This window comes from Pleurodeles waltl, chromosome 1_2 (assembly GCF_031143425.1).
Source record: "Pleurodeles waltl isolate 20211129_DDA chromosome 1_2, aPleWal1.hap1.20221129, whole genome shotgun sequence".
Classification (NCBI taxonomy): domain Eukaryota; kingdom Metazoa; phylum Chordata; class Amphibia; order Caudata; family Salamandridae; genus Pleurodeles; species Pleurodeles waltl.
In genome coordinates, this window is record NC_090437.1 from 360,948,046 (window position 1) to 360,966,620 (window position 18,575).

Sequence of the window (18,575 nt, forward strand, 5' to 3'; positions counted from 1 at the left end):
TTCCTCCATCTTGCATGGAAGAAAAATAGCTAATAAGGTGTAGGGAAGTGACCTCTGCCCGCAATAAGTGGGCCACCCTAAGGTAGATGACCCATTGGTCACTACTAGGCACTCTACTAAACGCCCACTAAATACTGTATTTTGTGGGCATCCCTGGACCAAGAAATCAGGTTGCAAGGACAGCAACAAAGAAGAACCAAGGCTCGAGAACTGAAGTCCTGCTGCACCAAGAAAAGGTGCCAAACCCTGCCCGCTGCACCCAGGACTCGACAATCGCCGCGGGGGGGCTGCTTGGACATTGGATGGACTCGACACATCTCCAGAGGACCTGCAACTGCCTGGATACCGTATTGGGTGATTAGCCACAGTTTAAAAATCCATATTGATTGATGGCGCACCTGAGGAAATATCAAAACAGACAGGAGCATCTGCGGAAGTTAAGCTCTGTTCTTTAAGCATGATGCGGACATTTAACCAATGATAAAGTCATCACTTTCTCTTACAATGGTAGTCCTTATTTATACAAGCCAACATATGCACCTAGCAGGGAGATTTGGGTGCAAAGCTTAGAGTAATCAAAATTACCCATTTACTAGGACTAGAGCTCAAGTTCGAGCCGCTATTGGCTTGTATGCAGTTAGTTATTCTTGTATCTCTATACGGATTTTCTTTGTGGATGTAGACAAACCCAATAGAGATGTATTCAATTAAACTGCTTATGTAAAAGAAGGAACGTGTACCCGACCATAACGTCTAACTCGAAACCTAACAAGAACTGCTTGATCCTATGCATCATTGTGCCACGCCCTGAACGGCTGCCCGTTTCTCTCAATGTCACTTGGGGGCGCACTAATCAATACATTCTCAGAACTAGAGAGATGTCTCTAGTCCATCTCTATACAGCTGGGTTTGGAAGGACCAGGAGAGCAACTGCCAGTTTGATTTCAAAATGGATAGATTTCAAGTACAGCGAATGGAAATTCCCAGAAGCTAAACGCAATTCCCCCAACTGCTAAACAAAAAAGATGCTCGATCTCGCGGAAACAACTGTACGTTTAAAAATATTTCATGAGGTTTAGCCCAAATGGTGAGTCTTTTAATTTTCATGGATGTTTTTCCTGTTGGAAAAGAAAAGAAAATGACTGTCACCGGTAATAAACTCTAATTTATAAACTACCTGAAACATGGCGGCCGCCGTTGCCTATGTCGGCGAAGAAACTGCAGTCAGTCAGTGAGTCCTCTCTTAGTTTCTACTCTGTGGCAATATTTAGATCTTCAGTGGTAGAGCAGAACCTGAAGACTGAACCCAGCTTGGATATGCCATGTGTGCAATGCAACAGGAGCTGAGCCCTGATAACAAGGTAAAAGAGTATAGCGTGTGGATATTATTTATTATTAGACTGGAAAACGTGAGGTTAGCTTAATAAAAATAAAGTAGTGTCAGTAAAGTGTGGATGTTATGGTCACCTATATTAGTACTTGGCGAGTGAAATAAATATAATTAGTAACTATATAGGGTTAACTTAATATTCCACCGATTGTATACCACGACTTGGCCAGATAGTTTAAGAAAAAACATTTTCGAAATGGCCACCTTCCTTACCTGAACCATGTGGCCAGCCCCCGTTTGTATAGTCCCTCCTTTCTGTTGCTGGCTGCTGGTCCTCGAGGGCGGAGGGACTGTGTGACAGTAGCAGGGGGCGGGGTGGGGTGACAGGCGCTCGGCCGCCGCTCCTCAGTCCTCACCCAGACCCAGCTCAAGTCACTTGCCGAAGCCGCTGGAGGATCCCGCGGAGCTCGGTGTCCGCCGCTATGGACTCACAGAAGGTGAGGATTCACAACAGCCCCACACCAGAGTTGTCGCCACTGTGTGCGGCCGAAGGGTGTGTCCGGTGTTCCTGTCTTAAGTGGTCCCCGGTATTTGACAGCTGCTGATATTCTTTGCCCCAGTCCCGCTCCTCCCTTTGGGCAGCCAGAGAGTTAAGAGTCACCTGCACTCCACCGCCAGCAGCCTGTTATTGCTCATCCACCGTGAACCACTGTCAAATAATGCAAAACCTAACGGTTTCACTAACAGACACCCGTACAACCCAGTTGTATTCTGTGCAGGACTTAAAAATAAAATGCACGTGATTCACAAGCGACAGAAAGTGAGCGGGTCGGTCTGCGCATTTTTTCAGTATCTCCTAGGTTACTATAATGAATTGCTTTGGACTCGTCCATGTACCAGCTCCTTTACTCACCTGTGCCTCTGGCTGAGATCACCCCTAGTACATTTTAATTCTGGTATGCTCGATTTAAGAGTCTGGCTGAAAAGCTTGCACATGGGCTTTCCATTGGATCCTGTCTGGTCCCCTTAGACGCCCTGCCCCCTGTTCCCACGCCCCCTGTTGTATCGGGGCAGCTGGTAGAGAGTAAATTGAGGTAGCGGCTCCCTTTTGTCCTACATCTGGCGCTGAACTCTGAGGATATCCCCTGTGCGCCTTATAATGGTGCATCCAGTCCTTCCTTGCTGAAAAGTCTGTCTTGAGAGCAGGTGCACAGTTGTGCAAGGCACACATGGATGCTCAGAGTGCGCTAATGTGGAATGGCTTTGCATTAACTCCTATTGTGCTTCTCTGTAAGCCACACCTAACCTCATCGGAGACTCTGACACTCGCCGATCCAAGACCGGGAGAGGCAATCGACTTTATTATTTTGTTCTTATAGTGGTTGGGGTTCTGGGGATGAGCGGGAGTGGTAGCACTGACAAGCTTTACAACATAGTCGCTGGATTAATTGGGGTTAAAAGGTAAATCGGTAATTTAATGCTGTAAAAGTGGTGTCTACTATTGTTGGTTGGCTCGTGCTTGGTGCGAAAAGCTTCTGTCCTGATAAATCTGTTGAATCTTGGTATTTCTTATGCATTTATTGATTTATAGCGAGTTTAGTGTATCTTTGTGTGTTACCTTTGGGTTACTTAAGAATGATTAAGAATTTGTAATAAACTCTTAAATGAAGAGGCAGGCAAAGCGGGATTGGGCTCCTGTTGGAGCAGTGGAGCCCATATCAAGTATTTTTCGAATAAGACCACCAATCGAAGAAATCAAGTCTGAATAGTTACGCTTGTGGGAATGTTCTTTATTTTTTCCATTCATTTTCTTAGGCTAACTCTGTTTTTTTCATAAGAAGCAAAATACAGTACCCTATAGAGCAATAGCAGTGGAATCCTATCATTTCACACCCTTCACAGGCTGCAAATTGGTATGATACATCTCCGCTGTTGATTTAAAAACTATAATACAAGTAGAACTAGAAGAAAACCTCAAAGTATCAAATGCATACAAAAATACCAGCAACAAGTGAAATACTTACACCTTAGGTGGATAAACGTGGTGATTTAGGCCAGATTTGAGACTACCACATTTATACTTTTGAAAGGTTGCATAGTGTTATCTACTGATCACAAAAGTGCAGGCTGATGTTTATGAAAGGTTACGAAGTAGAATAAGAGTACAGGTAATAAGTACATACATATTTGTACATTGAAACTAACAGGGTCTCTGTAGTTTTTATGTAAGATAATGGTAGAACAGAAAAATCCCATAAACACAGTCTATACAATACTTAACTTGCTGCAGATGATGTCTTCTGAATAGTTTGGCACTTAGGGCCGTATTTATACTCCGTTTGCGCCGAATTTGCGTCGTTTTTTTCGACGCAAATTCGACGCTAAACTAACGCCAACTAACGCCATATTTATACTATGGCGTTAGAGGCGTATAGCGCCAAAGTTCCCGGAATGTGCGTCATTTTTTAGCGTGAACCCCTTCCTTGCGTTAATGATATGCAAGGGAGGCGTTCCCGTCTAAAAAATGACTCCCAGGCCTTTACGTGGTATTTATACTCCCGGGCAAAAGAGACGCCCGGGAGTGGGCGTGGCTAAAAACGGCGCATTTGCGCCGCTTTTTAACGCCTGGGTCAGGCATGGCGTTAAGGGACAAGTGGGCTCAAAATGAGCCCAGAGTGCCCTCCCCTGCCCCCAGGGACCCCCCCTGCCACCCTTGCCCACCCCAGGAGGACACCCAAGGCTGGAGGGACCCACCCCAGGGACATTCAGGTAAGTTCAGGTAAGTATTTTTTTTTTTTTTAAATAATTTTTTTTGGCATAGGGGGGCCTGATTTGTGCCCCCCTACATGCCACTATGCCCAATGACCATGCCCAGGGGACAGAAGTCCCCTGGGCATGGCCATTGGGCAAGGGGGCATGACTCCTATCTTTACAATGATAGGAGTCATGTTGATGGGGGATGGGCGTCGTTAAAAAATGGCGCAAGTCGGGTTAAGACGATTTTTTTGCCTCAACCTGACTTGCCCCATTTTAAGACGCCCTAACGTCATTTTTGCCCAACGCCGGCGCTGCCTGGTCTACGTGGTTTTTTTCCACGCACACCAGGCAGCGCCGGTCTGCTTGCGCCGGCTAACGCCATTCCATAAATACGGCGCCCGCATGGCGCTTCAGAATGGCGTTAGACGGCGCAAAATTTTTTGACGCTAAACTGCGTTAGCGCAGTTTAGCGTCAAAAAGTATAAATATGGGCCTTATTGCTTTAAAGACATCACAGGCCTTTGTCAGCCAACTTTGGCAAGATGAAAGTACTTTTGTTGGAAATGGGGTTTCTGGTTGGCTAGGGTTTGCACCTAAGCCAGGCAGAACCCACCACTCTAGTCAGGGCAAGTCAGATCCACAGCCTAAATTAACCTGTGCTCAACCTCTGGTAGCTGGTGCAGAGCAGGCAGTGGTTAACTTAGAAGGCAGTAATCATAGGCAGAGTACCACAAAAAGACTCAATACAGTTTTCTAACAATTTATAGTGTTTATCTGATTAAAATAGGATCAAAAACGACAAGAATCCAATGAGTACTTATCAAGATGTTCATTTTGAAGGATAATCAAAAATAAAGACTGTGCTTAAGATGGGGCTTGCCTCCGATTCTTTACGGTAATTAGGGAACGTGTTAGTCAGCTGTGAGGAGCGGAGTGAAAATTGAATTTCGTACAACTCTGTGCCAGAATAATTAGGTTAATTGAAGTTGAGTTGGGGGCGGCTTTGAGGGGCCCAGCAAAATCCTTTGACTGCTTGGGACTGGTGGTAAAGTGGAGTATATTCACTGCTCTTGGGACGTCGCAGTGGGTGAGAAGTGCCGTTGCACGCCTCTGCAATGCAGATGGAGCAGAGCAAGCTGCAGGTGCTTTTGGCGGTCTTGGAGACACTGGTGGTTGTGCTTTCAGAGCACTGGGGTTGTCAGGACGACCGAGAGTGGCGCCCACTTTGGCCATGCCAGAAAGAGCTTTTTTTCTGATGCTCACCCCCCAGCAAGGAATGCTCCTTCTCTGATGCTTGAGGAATGAAAGTGCTAATACTGCTGGTGTGCGGCGGACACTGGTGAGTGACTTGCTTGAATTCCACAGTGTAGGGTGCAGAGGTGGGGCACCACGCTCACCATGAAAATGTGCCCGCCTCGCTTCCACAGCTTAGAGTGCTAGTCTTGGTTGCAGAGGTGCAGGGTGATGTGTACACGGTTTTTGGTGTCCCTGAGGCCTGGGGGAAACGAAGGACAAGCCAGCAAGCCCTTGGAGACACTCTGGGAGTGATGGTGAACCCTTGAGGTACCGGGCAGATATCAGGAGGGCAGAGCAGCAGTTCCTGAGAACAGTCAGGTCTGGCAGAGTGGTGATCCTGGCACACAGCAGTATTTACTCTAGTAGAGTTTCCTTGAGTCCAGAAGTGTACTACTCGAGTGGGTCAAGGGATCCAGTACTTGAAAAAGAAAGTGCCTTTGGTGTTGTGGGGTGACTACAAAATAATTCTAGCCTGGGCTCCAGACTTCCAGTGGGAAGTAATCAGGCCCTTTGTGTAGACTCTAGACACTGCTCTTTGAAATGTAAGTGGGAGTCCTTCTCAACCTCCTCCCCAGGAAGACCCATCAGTATACAGATGTAGCTGAGCATCCTTTGTTGTGGGTGTCTGAAGGGAATGCACAAGTGTAGCTGTCAACTAGCCAAAGCCAGAGGTGTATTGGAGATAGGCCGTAGACACACAGGGCAGAGTGTTCAGAGAAATGTCAACTTTCTAAAAGTGGCATTTCTAAAATAATAATAGATCCGATTTTACCAGTAAAGAGGATTTATTATCACCATTCTAATGGTACTAAACATGATGTAGCTACTCCTCTCAGACCAGGAAATACAGCTTAAAGATATGAGGAATTCCCAATGTTGGCCTGTGAGAGGGGCAGGCCTCACAGTAATGAAAAAGGACTTTAGCAGTTTTTCATTACTAGGACATGAAAAGCTTAAAGATACAAGTCCTGCCTTATGCTTACATGGCAACCTGTCCTAAGGGCTAGCTAGAGCCTACCTTAGGGGTGACTTATATGTAAGAGAAGCGGAGTTGTACTAGTTGGCAAAATGTTTGAAATGCCAAGTCAGGGTGGCAGTGAAACTGCACAGACAGGCTCTGCAGTGGCAGGCCTTAGACAGGTTTACAGGGCTACTTAAGTGGGTGGCACAATCAGTTGTAACATTCAATTTACAGGCCCTGAGTAGATGGTACACCACTATACAAAGGACTTATATGTAAATGGAATATGCCAATTGTGGATACACCAATGTTACCATGTTTAGTGGAGCAGTACATGCACTTTAGTACTGGTTAACAGTGCCAAAGTTCTCAGAGTCCCAAGGTCAACAAAAAGATACAGCAAAGAAACAGGAGGTAGAGGCAAGAAAGTCTGGGGAAGACCACCCTAAGGACTAACAATTTTTATGTGGAAAAGTTTGTGGGAAACGGATGAGGCTCACAACGATAAACACCTTTTATTTTTTCCCTTACGAATGTGAGGTGAATGCTTGAAACAGACTCCAGTCATAGTTTCCCAGTTGTAAAAGGACAGGCATCTTTAAAATAGTATGTGAAGAGAGGAATTTATTCCACTTTTGGCACCAGTAGACAAGGAACCCCCATCCATCACTTTTTAAGGAAGGGTTATCTGTCCACTGTATTGATGTTTAATGCGTCTGATATAATTTAGACTCTTTAGTGGGGATCAAGTGATTAAAAATAACGTGTGACCTGTAGTTTGGGAGATTTTGAGCTAGCCCTCATTCACCTTTCAATTTTGGACAGTGCCAAGGGTTGTCAGTGTGTAGGAAGAGGCACGAGTACTGGCAAGCCATTGGAAGCTAGATTGTTTGATCTGGTCCCGCCAGGGATGTTATATGGATCCTTATTGGTGGGCCCGTGAAGCAGAGTATTGTGGGAAGGTCATTTGCTTGCACTGTGGGTAGGCTAGATATGCTTCTAGCAATAATCTGCCATTACTTCATACATTTACAATGTCTTTTGGAGCATCAGCTGGTAAATTCGTCTCATAACTAAAATGCGTTGGAAATACCAGTGAAAAGCTGAAAAATCAAATGAAAACCTGAAGGGTTATTATACATGTTTTAAAGTAATAGCCCACAGTAGAAGAAGCTGATGTGAGTTTAAGTTTTGGTCTCTGTTAACCATTTCCTTATATCTTTATACAGTATCTCTTTAAAAATTGAATTCATCCTCCGTTCCGCCTCATCACAGGCATCTGACAGCTGCTTCCAGCAGCAGTGCGGCTTCTTGAGACACATGCCATTAGGATAATTAGGAGTTAAAAGGATCATGTCACTCAACAGAACGTGCAGTTCATTTACCACTCTTACATGGCACGCAGTGTTTACTGAGTAATGCAGGCGTGTCCACTAGGCAAACTACAAGCTGCCCTCACTGCTACCCAATTGTTTAAGAGGAGGGCAACGTGAACAGTTTAATGTGGTTTATTAAAAAGTGGTTGGTGTTTCTGCACAGATTTAATCGCGTTCAGGGCGAACTGCACAGTCAAAAACTGATAGGACGGGTCTAATAGGGAAATTGTTTTTCCAAAGTAAATATGTGTTTGTCATTTCACATTTGAATGTTTTTTGGAAATAACGGAACTCTTTCCTGCACCAGTATTGGAAATGTAGCCGATGCTTTGATGGCATCATTTATCTTCAGGCTTAGGTTTAATTTCTTTAAAGTAATGTTGTTGATTAGTGTTTATGCCATCTGGCTTGCAGAGCTTTACTTTGGTACTTGTTTCAGTTGTTCATGTTATGTATTTGAATATGAGGGACTATAAAACTGTGTTTAGATGGACCATTTTGTTTGGATATCCAGTGCCTTCTGGTTAGAGAAGTGTCCTTGAGTTTGTTGTATCACATTTTAATTATATTTAAACGGTTAAAACAGTTAATTCATTTCTCTCATTGTAGGTACTTGTATTTTGGTATAAATTATGCAGTACATCTTAAATTAATTAGACTATTCTCGCTGTATGAAAACAGTAAATATGTTACTATGAAGATACATTTATAAAAATGTACAGCTGCGTTAATTAATTGGATGATGTGTTATTATATACCAATGTCTTACGTCTATTGGTAAGTGGTGTAAATTGACAAAGCCTTTTAAGTTGTCTTGTCTTTGTCCCCTTTGAGGAAATATATAATAAAAAGAATTATGATTTATTCCCGTGGAGGTTCTGGTATTTGCTAAACTGTGTCTGCACTGGACAGGCTTGATAGATTGAGCAGTGCGCTGTACGTTTTCTGTGAGAGTAAACATATGCAATGCCCTATAATCCAGTGCCTTTTGAGCAAACTAACTCTGGAGGACTACAGGTAACTTCCAGTTTCACTTCTAACTAAATAGAAATATTGACATCCTGAGACAGAAAAGTCATGAGGAGAAGGAAGGATGTAGAAACTGAAGTTTCCCCGCAAAAATTGTACTTTAGTTAAAAAAAAAACAATTTGTAAATCACCTTTACAGGCATTGAAGATATCCTGCGTTGAGTTCAGAAATTCCCTAATAACAGCATTACAGAAACTCCACCTTAAAGCACTCTCAAAACTGCCCCCACTCTTTCATGTTGATCACTAGAGCGAGAACATTTGCCAGAGTCACAACTGCCCTCAATACTCTAATTGTCTATGCTTGAATCTCACTGTACTTTGAAGATTGCATTTCTCACTAGTAAGGCGACCCACCTAATTCACTCCTTACCTCACTGCAGAACTGGACTTGTCGAGTAAAAAGTAAGACTGTAAGAAGCAAAAACATACCCCATCACAAAATAAATTATTTTTAGAAGTTCTCCATCCACCTTCCACCATACCTTGTCAGGGAATGACAACAGAATATGAATGCTCAGAATCTTTAAATACAGTTTAAAAGATAATATATAGAAGCGACCCTAAACACTTCAGACCCTTATCTTGTTAGAGATCTGAGTCTAGAATGCTGTTGATGGTTTTCTCTTTCCATTCCACTGTAGTGCAGCAGCTTACTGCATATACTTTGTATGGTTCACATCTGGATTAATAATTTACCAGTCTTTGTTGAATGTACCAACCCCTGCAAATCTTAAGAAGACCAGTATGTTCAGTTTTTAAACTAAGTCTCCTTATCCTGTTCGCAGTGCAAGATCTTTGACATTTTTATTCCCCGGGGTGGTTCCTCTGCTAGGGCAGAGAAGCGTCGACACCCGCCAGCAGCAGGAGCTGCAAAACTTTTATAGCAAAAAGATAATAAACTCAGTTTATTATGTTTTCACTGTAAAAGAGGGTGGGGCCACGGGTATGACGTGGACGGAGGGGTAATGCAAACTCCCCCCTCATTGCACAAGTATGTTTGGCCAACCGTCTCGGACTGGCCAAACATGCACGCGCCCTGTGGTCTCTCCAGCCCGGCACTGTGATGTGGGGCTAGAGTGAGCAGGCTCCCAGTCTGGGCACTTTCAGCCAATCCTGACGCTGCTATGAGCAGCATCAGGATTGGCCGCAGGGCAGGCTGGGAACCTTTGCCTTCCTGCTGAGGAGACAAAGGAGCAGTACAGGAAAAAGATGTGTTTTTTTTTTTTTTTTTTTTTTTGTGTGTGTCCCACTCGCCAGCACGTCCCCTTTCCCTCTCATGAGCCGGGACTGTTATTTCCATTTACCTGCTGATCGGTTGCATGACTCACAATCCATTTGTACCCCTATTTTATAAACAGCACTGCCTATTCTGCTCCTGAACAGTGTTTTTGTGTCCGTTGACCTTCTTTTGTATGCCACTATGTCTCACTTGTGGGGTTAGCAACACTTCATCAGAGAGTACTGAAATAAAAATGTGTTGGTTTGCAATTGGGAGAGCTGTGCTGTGGACCTAACCTCAGGATGTTTGTTGCTGGACCACGCATAGTTGCTTGGATCATTAATATTTATGAGCCAGTTTCTGCATTGCATCACATTTAAGCAGTAAACTATGTGCAAAGATGAAACATTATGCCCCACTAGGTTACTTTTTGTGGACCAAGCCATAACCACATGCAAACTACGCCCCCTAATGGGATCAGTGTCCCAAAATGTACTGACCCGATTTTGCAGTATGTACGTTATCCTATTTAACTTACCTTGTGACTGTGCTGGCTACCAACAATCAGGATGTAGTCTTCTCTGGACCATGCAATGTTGTGGAAATTTGGTCAGGCGCTGGTCATTAAATACTTAGCGATTGTAAATCTGCAATTTATTTTGTAGCGCAGGCACTGCACCTCCAAAGTGTCTTGGTACTTTCAGCACCCTGTACCTTTTTGCACTGTGAGGTTTCGTTTAGCCACTGTTTGTGTTAAATCTCTTCAAACAACTCGTATTGAAGTTTTACTGTACTTCAAACTTTATAGGGGAAGCGGGGAATGTTGTTGGGCATTGAAGTGTTGTGTTTTTTTCTGTATGAATGGTAGCCTTCCTACACCCTCAAAGTGCGTTAGAGACAGGAAAACTTCGCAGCATGGGAGCAAGTCCCTCACATGTGAATGATGTGACATTGGGGATTTGTATAGCTAAACATTAGTATGAGTAGTGTTTTTAATAATTACTTTACTATTCATGCATTATTATTATTCAATTATTAGAACAATCATAAAAGCACAAAGTCTAACCAAGACAAGCCAAAAGAAAAAATATATTACATAAGTATATAATAAAATGCTGAAGTAATATAAATAATAAATTGATTATAAAATGTCACCCTATTAGAACACAAAGACTCATGATAATTAATTGAGGACTTTAAAAATCGGCAAGCCCTGTCACACACAACCAGTGATGAAAGCCTTTGCAGAAAGACTAAGGCCATTTTACATTGCCTAATTTCCATGTTCTTTATAGGCAGTATTAATAACTCGTTATGGAAAACTCTATAAAACTTACAAAAAAAGATAAAATGAAGCAGACTGTGGCAATGTATTGTCAACTTGATTTAAAGGGAAGCTTAGTTACCAACAAATAGAGACCATTCTAAACCTGGTCAGTAGAGTACATTACCATCAATTAATCACCATTTCTAAGTATGTTTGCTAGCCTTTTGTAATTTTTTTCTTATTCCCTATTGGTGGGCTTGCTAAGCACCCGTGCACTACCTTCCCTACTCCGAAACGCCAAAAAGGCCCGTCATTCCCATATATCAAGGGATCCTCGTACCCAATTCACTGGAAAGAGAGCCCTGTATTATGGCTTTGTTCAAAGTGGCTTGCAGATTACTCCACGCACAACACCATAACAGAAAGGAGGCTAGTCTGACATGATCCTCCACATGACCTGTGCCTAATTCCTAATGTACTGCATTATTTGCGGTGCTGCAAGAGACTCCCAAGAGGCCTTGCAAAACATGTTTTTCCTCAGCTTGGGGATTTTTCACATCCTTAAAACCCGAGTACCCCGACTCGTAGCGTAACAAGGGCAAACGCTTGCAGTTATACATTTCTAACAGTGCACTTATAAGCTTACTGACTATACTCACTGCCAGACTGAATAAAAGCCTAGAGATTGGTCAAAACATCGTTTCATGATCAACAGGCAGGGGGTTCCAGGTATTGGCTCCCTCAAAGGTTGCTCCCAAATAAGGAATCTGGTACAGCCTTCCTAACTGATGCCTCTTACTCGTGAAGACCCTAGTTTTCAGGTTTTTGTGACCACAAGCCATAAAGCAAGTATTGGACAAATTGGTTCCCAAGTTAATTTCTTCCATGAAATTTACAACTAGTTTTTTCAGGCAATTGATGGTGCTAGTGATACAGAACTTCATCGTAAATGTAAGAAGAACTGACAGGGAATTTTTCTTAGCTAAAAGCATATCTTGACCATACTTGCCATTCTCTCCAAATCTGACTGATTGGTCATAATGTAGAGCTCTATGAAAATCAACCAGACTTTGTCTAAGCCTATAGCAAGTAGAATGGACCAGAAATGTGACCTGTTTATGCTGTAGTAGGCGCAAGACACGTCCATAAAGGACAGATAAATTGGGTAGGATTTGGCTATAGTGTATTTTCTAATTATGAAATGAAAATTTAGGCAACTGTCCCAACACACTTTCCGAACCTCTGACAGTATGGACCGTTCTTAGGTCCAATCAGTCGGCCTACTGAGCACAACCCTATCTGTAATTTTCACTGAGGAATCTAACAACTAAATAGGTCGATAACAGCAAAGGTCATCTTGATTACTCTTTTTAAAATGGGGGCAATGATTGCTGATCTCCAGGATTGTGGCAGTTCAGTCTTACAGGTCAGGTTAAAAACGTTAGTGAACTATGCTCTGAAGTTCACACAGTAATAAGCCATTGTCAGTCTCCCAAGCACCAGTAGGCCCTTACTATGTTAGTCATCTCAAATGTACGTCTTTGGTGCTGGAAAAGGAAACAAAACTACTCCAGCATTCCGTAAAATGGGGTTCAACGTGTGGAGCACAAAGGAGGTGGAGTCAACGAGGAGCAGAATCTGACAGTCTGCTTCTAGATTATTTTTTCTTCTTCCAAAAACACTTCTCCAAAGGTATTGGCAATAAGGACTATTGAGACAGTAAATCTGTTGTGGCTTACTTGATAGTGAAAAGGCTGCATTTTACAACTATCTCAAAGGGTTAAGGCACCTGCTTCAGAGGCCTTTGCGTATGCAACAGTTATCGGGTCATGATAGCAGCAAGATAACTCTGATCGTTAATTAATTTACTGGAGAAATCTACATGCGATCTAGTCACATGTTTGACTTATCATAAAGTATCAGAGATGGTTAATGTGCCTATTGCAAAGCACAGTGTGTAACATGTAGGTCACTGATTTGTATTTTATATAGACAACTCTCTTGGTTACTGCTCTGTTTGCAGAGATCCTTGTGTTACCTGCAGGTCATTAGTCACACACATCGTAATATAGCACTGTGAGTTATGAACCAGCACCAAGGAGCTGTATGCTAACTGCAAGAACCTTATCGGTTCTAATTGAGTCTTTAGTTATTCTACTTTCACTACAAAGGGTTAGTTCATTGTTAAAAGCTTTAGTACAGAGAACCCCATCTACTGCATTGTGTAGGACCACACATAGTTTAAATCCTGACTTTGTGTTTTTCTGGAACAAGCGCTCTAAACATGTAGTACCTATCACTATGACTAATTTGTGACTTATACACCTTTTAACCCTCATTGTTGTATGCAACATTTGCATCAGTGTTTCTGTGTGACATAAAGCATGGATACCCATTGGGTTGATTAGTGCTAGAAAAACATATAATTTAAAAACATAATTTTGCAAGTGTTATATTATGAGTTATTCGTGTAATTGCTCATACAAGCAGACAAATCAGACTTTCTTAAAGTACTTTCATATGTCTTACATATATTGGTTGGAAACGTCAGATACCTGCATCTGCACTTTGGCTCTTAAGAACCTGTGACGTGATTGTCTTTGATTCCCTCCAGGTGCTTTGGTATCAAACTGTTGGGCTCTAGTTAGCTCCCAGTCTGGATGAACAAAATGAGTGCTGACGGTCTTTTAAATGAGAAATTTTTGGTGGACCTACCTCGAAGCGTAAATAAGGTCCCGCCCCCGCTTGCTAGTTGCTGCTCTGAGCAAAGTACAGTGCTGCTGAATGCATTCTGTATTCCCCCCCCCCCTTATTTCCTGCACTGTATGTGATAATAGGGTCATTATCACATTCCAGGAGCTACGTGTTTCAGAAGTTTCATCTCCTGAAAGGAGTTGTTAACTTTTCACGATTTGAATTTGCAAGTGAAAATCTACGTACTGCTACTGAAATTCAAGCTGAAGCACTTGCGGAGTCTTGTACGTGGACAAGTGCCAATGGTTTGTTGTGGAATTTTACCCATGCACATCCAAGGGCCTTATTTAGAGTATGGGAGACGTTCTGTATTCGTCACAAAAGTGGCGGATGGCCCTTCTGCCACATTACAAGTGCTTTGTAGCCTATGGCACTTGTAATATGGCCTATGGGTTGTCAGAAATGTTTTGACGGAGTATCCCGTCTGCCAGACTGTAAATAAGGCCCTAAATTCTTAAGACTTCTCTGCCACTGACTGTTTATAGGAGGGGTGGATGAGTTGAAGGACAACAGAATGGAGAGGACTTTGGTCTTGGAACTATTAAACTTGAGTTTTCTCTTATCCATCCAGATTGAGACCTTTTTTACACACATTTGAAACACGTTTCCTGCAGGTAGATCTGACCTTCAGAAGAGACTTGCGGCAAATGTTTAAAAGAAAAAATGATTTCCAAGGGTATACAGGAATTCATGACCTATCCCTCCTCACCCCATTCCAAGCCTACCGGAAGTCTGTAGTGTGGCAGTGCAGAAGTTGGCCTGATTCGCACTGCGGATTAGAGTGGAAGTGTTTGCCCTTCTCCTAGAAGTTGTTTGGCAGTGGAGCGCTTGACCCTGTGTCAGGTGTTCTCCCAAAATCTTTGTAAAGATCATATTTTGAAATGTTTATAAGTGCCATTTCTTGCAGTTTTGTGATCTCTTGTATTAAAGTCAAACACTGACTTTTGTCAACAATATTGGACGTTTTGCGTTATAAAAAATCATGTGTTTCGTGTTGTGTGTGTGTGTGTGTGGTTATTTTTTTTTTTCAATCATGGCTATTTTGATTACGCTTTTAGTTTCTGACTCTTAGAACTGTGTCAGAGTGCCAGTGACATATAAACTTTAAGGATTGCCACAATCAACTCCATCATTAAGGAAGTAGTTTATGCACTCTTGTGCTGACTTTATTTTTTATTACTGTTTTGGACATGTTTTTTATTTCGGGCTCCGCTGCACTTAACTACGCCCTTTACAACACATAACTGGTTTCTGCAGGTCATAAGAGCCACGGGTTTAGCTGACATTTAGTTCCTATTTCTAATCCATTTTTATATGCTAGCACCTTCCATTAGAGTAGACCATTGTGTACAGAGTATTAGGCCACATTTTATTTTTTTTTGATTATTTTGCTAGGAATTTCTTTGCATATTCTATTACGTTTCTAGCGTTGTTTGTTATGCCAGGAAAAACAAACGTGGTCCTGCAAAATGTATTGAGACTAAACGTAATAAAAACATAAACCATCCATTTATTATTGTTGTGCAAATGTCAAATTTCAGTTGATTACCAAGTTTAGCGAAACTAATATGAGAACACCCCATGTCACAATTTGCATGTTACAGTGACTTTACAGAAGAAAAGAACTCTGGGCCCAATTTATATGTGGTGGAATGGGTACTCTTTTGCACCCCCTATGACATCCCCTTTCCGGCAACATAATGGCCGTCTGCCCAATTATTATTTTTTTTTTTTTTAAATGTGGGCAGATCTTTGGTGCACAAAATACCAAAAACTGCGGAAACTACTCCCTCTCCACTGTGGGTACACCCCTCCAATAGCCCAACAGAGTACGGCTATTGGAGCTTGACTTAGATGTCCGCCCACCTACTTTAGATGGGTGCACATAGACTTCAGTTTTCACTTCCCATCACTGCTGGGAAAACCGTGGTAGGAAGGAGCAGTAAAAACTAAAAATTACCCCCACGCCACGAGAGGTATCTTCCATGATGTGGGGTGAATGGCGGGGGGCGGGTGGTTCCCGCTTTGGCATGGGAGAAAGTTGGTGTGGACATTATGGGTCCCATTAAAAAAAAAAAAAAAAAAAATAGGATGGGGAGAAATGTGATATTTTGGTGGCTGTGGATTATTTTTCAAAGTGGCAAGAGGTAAGCGTGGTGGATAATGCAAATGTGGGTTGTATTGTGAGCTTTTTAGATTAGATTTTCCAAAGAGAAGGATTCCATAAAAAGCTTATTACTGATAATAAAGTTCAGTTTAAATCTCAAGAAGAAGAAACATTTTTTAGAGAAGAATGTAATTGAACACAAATACATGCCATTTTATCATCCAGAAGGTAATGGAGAAGTTGAAAGCTTTAAAAGAGTGATTAAGGGTGTTTTGCAAATGGCAAAAGGTATTAAAAAAAAAAAGAAAGAAAGAAATTGGACTACTCCAACACGAACTGGGTTTAGTCCATTTACTATTATGAGAGGAAGAGTTCAATTCTTGAAGGACACTCTGAGTTGGATGAATGAATTTAAACAGGTTAAATGATCAGCTGATATTATAAGGGGAAAATATTGAATAAGGCACAAGGAGTATACAAGAAACAATTGAAAAGTGTTCAGTTAAAAAGTGGTTAACAGGTTCTGGTAAAAAAAAACAAAAAAAACCTGGGAAGTTAGGGAAAGTATATTTACGGAATCTTTAGAAGTTTTGTAAGTGTTTTTCATTACAGTGAAACTAAGTGATGGAAGGATTTGGCATACGAGTAGAATTGCAAAGGATAAAACAGAGAAGGAACATGTTGACAGTGGGCATAGTTATTTTCGGTTTAGTAGAAATGTTGCAGAAGAGAGTGTGTGAAGAAAGATGCGAAGAGAGTGTTGTGGATGGAAATAGGAATAGAATGGAATCCTACAATAAAGTCCTACAGAAAAAGCATATCGGGATGCCAGATCAACTGGCCTCCTTATTTGAAAGATTGTTTCTGCAATCAATTCGTTTTTATCAGTGTAAAGGTTTCAGTATGTTGTTGTCACACGAGTCAATTAATATGTATTTATAAATGGAATCAAGTTTCCTACCAATTATAGAATAGTGTTCCTTTATGCATTTTTAGAGTTATTTAATGTTTTATAAATTCTAGTGCTTAAGTGTTTTGTTTACTAATACGGGAACTGTGTTGTATTACTTAAGGGAAGGGATGTGTGGTGTTGCTCTTGAAAAGTATATGCAAGATGTCAACTTAGAGCATGTTAGGTTATATAGAATGTTAAGAAAGGTGGGGCGGTTGACGGTTGGATTGGGAAGGAGCGAGTTGTAGAAACAACACTGCACTATAATGGCCAGGACTGAATAAAGCTGTAAACGTACTTTGTGTTCTTGGTATTTCATACACCACAGGTTATCTCAGTCCCATTGTATTAGTGTGTCTTCTGTCATGGGCATGACCACCAGCCCATTCTAATGTCCACTTCCATACTGTCCCTGTTGTGCTGTGAAGTGGACATGCTGTCCGTCAAGTCACTACCTACTGTGGAGTGACCAATCTCCTTAAGTACTTCTACTAGCACCACAGCCTCTTTTTTTGTCCCCCACGGCCTGTGTGGCTTTGTGTCTCTTGAGTCCCCAAGCTCTTTTTATTCCTCCATGGTGTGGGCCCACCTGCAGTACTGCTAGATTGATTGTTTTGGCCAGATGTCTGTGTTTGTCTTTGTTACCACTCAGTTCCAGGCCCTCCTGCATCCTTGAAGAATTGCGATTTCCCTCCCTGGGTACTTTAAGCTTTGTCACGAACAGAAGTGTGTACCTAAGCCTCGGGTCTCTCGATTTTTATTTACTTAAGTGAATGTGCGCTTTCTGCACGTGGTGTGGGGATGCCTGGTTATTATGTTATAATGGGCCGAGATATTACACCACTTACTAGCAGTGACAGGATGGGCGGTGACTTGTACAATTAAGCAGTGTGTGCTAGGCCTCCTCCCTGATAGCCAAAGAAAAAAATATGTCGCCACTTCACAATGTGTGGGTTAATTGTTGTAAAGAGGCGCATAGAGATTAGTTGGATCAGTTCAAGGCCCCCCCCCCCCCCCCCACCGTTTTTAAATAGCAGGACTGGCACCGAGTTTTAATTGAATGGCCTGGGAGGGAGGAGGCACATTTGCAGAAAAACCACAGAGGTGACAAGGTTATGGATGATTTACTGTCCTGAGTTATAACACAAGCATTACTAGAGCCATCAGATGGGACTCCACGGGTGAAGATGGATCGAGAGAATTGGGGGGTGGATGAGACAGGCGGGTAGTGATACTCCCTGTTATGGCCTGAGTGACAGATGGGGCTCATGAGAGTGGCTGACAGCCTGAGATGTGGGTTGATACCCCTTTTATTAGATGGGGTCTGGTAGACAACTGGAAGCAAGGGGGTGGGGAGGAGTGGGAGGAGAGATTGTTGGGCACGTTGATGTTTGCTTTTGACTTTTTTTTAGCTTGCATTTAGCAAGGTGAGGCGATAGTATAATTTATTAATCAGCTGCTCTCCCTAAACATACTGGATTTGTGATGAAACATGTTTATTTGTGTTGAAAATAAGGATTGTTT

At 42.3% G+C, this 18,575-nt stretch overlaps 1 protein-coding gene across 7 annotated transcripts in view; it reads left to right on the forward strand.

The window, feature by feature from the left end:
- The first annotated feature begins 1,272 nt into the window (after nucleotides 1-1,272).
- The window catches only part of FSD1L (fibronectin type III and SPRY domain containing 1 like), a 254,699-nt gene continuing 237,396 nt past the window's right edge, over nucleotides 1,273-18,575 (forward strand). For 4 of the 7 annotated variants that reach the window (XM_069239766.1, XM_069239774.1, XM_069239791.1 and 1 more), the window contains exon 1: nucleotides 1,273-1,361. In XM_069239766.1, coding sequence (XP_069095867.1) covers nucleotides 1,323-1,361 — 39 coding nt within the window. In that variant the 5' untranslated portion in view covers nucleotides 1,273-1,322. Of the gene's footprint in view, nucleotides 1,362-1,669; nucleotides 1,828-18,575 lie in introns of those variants that run through there. The other 3 variants (XM_069239780.1, XM_069239818.1, XM_069239809.1) reach the window with 2 other exon arrangements.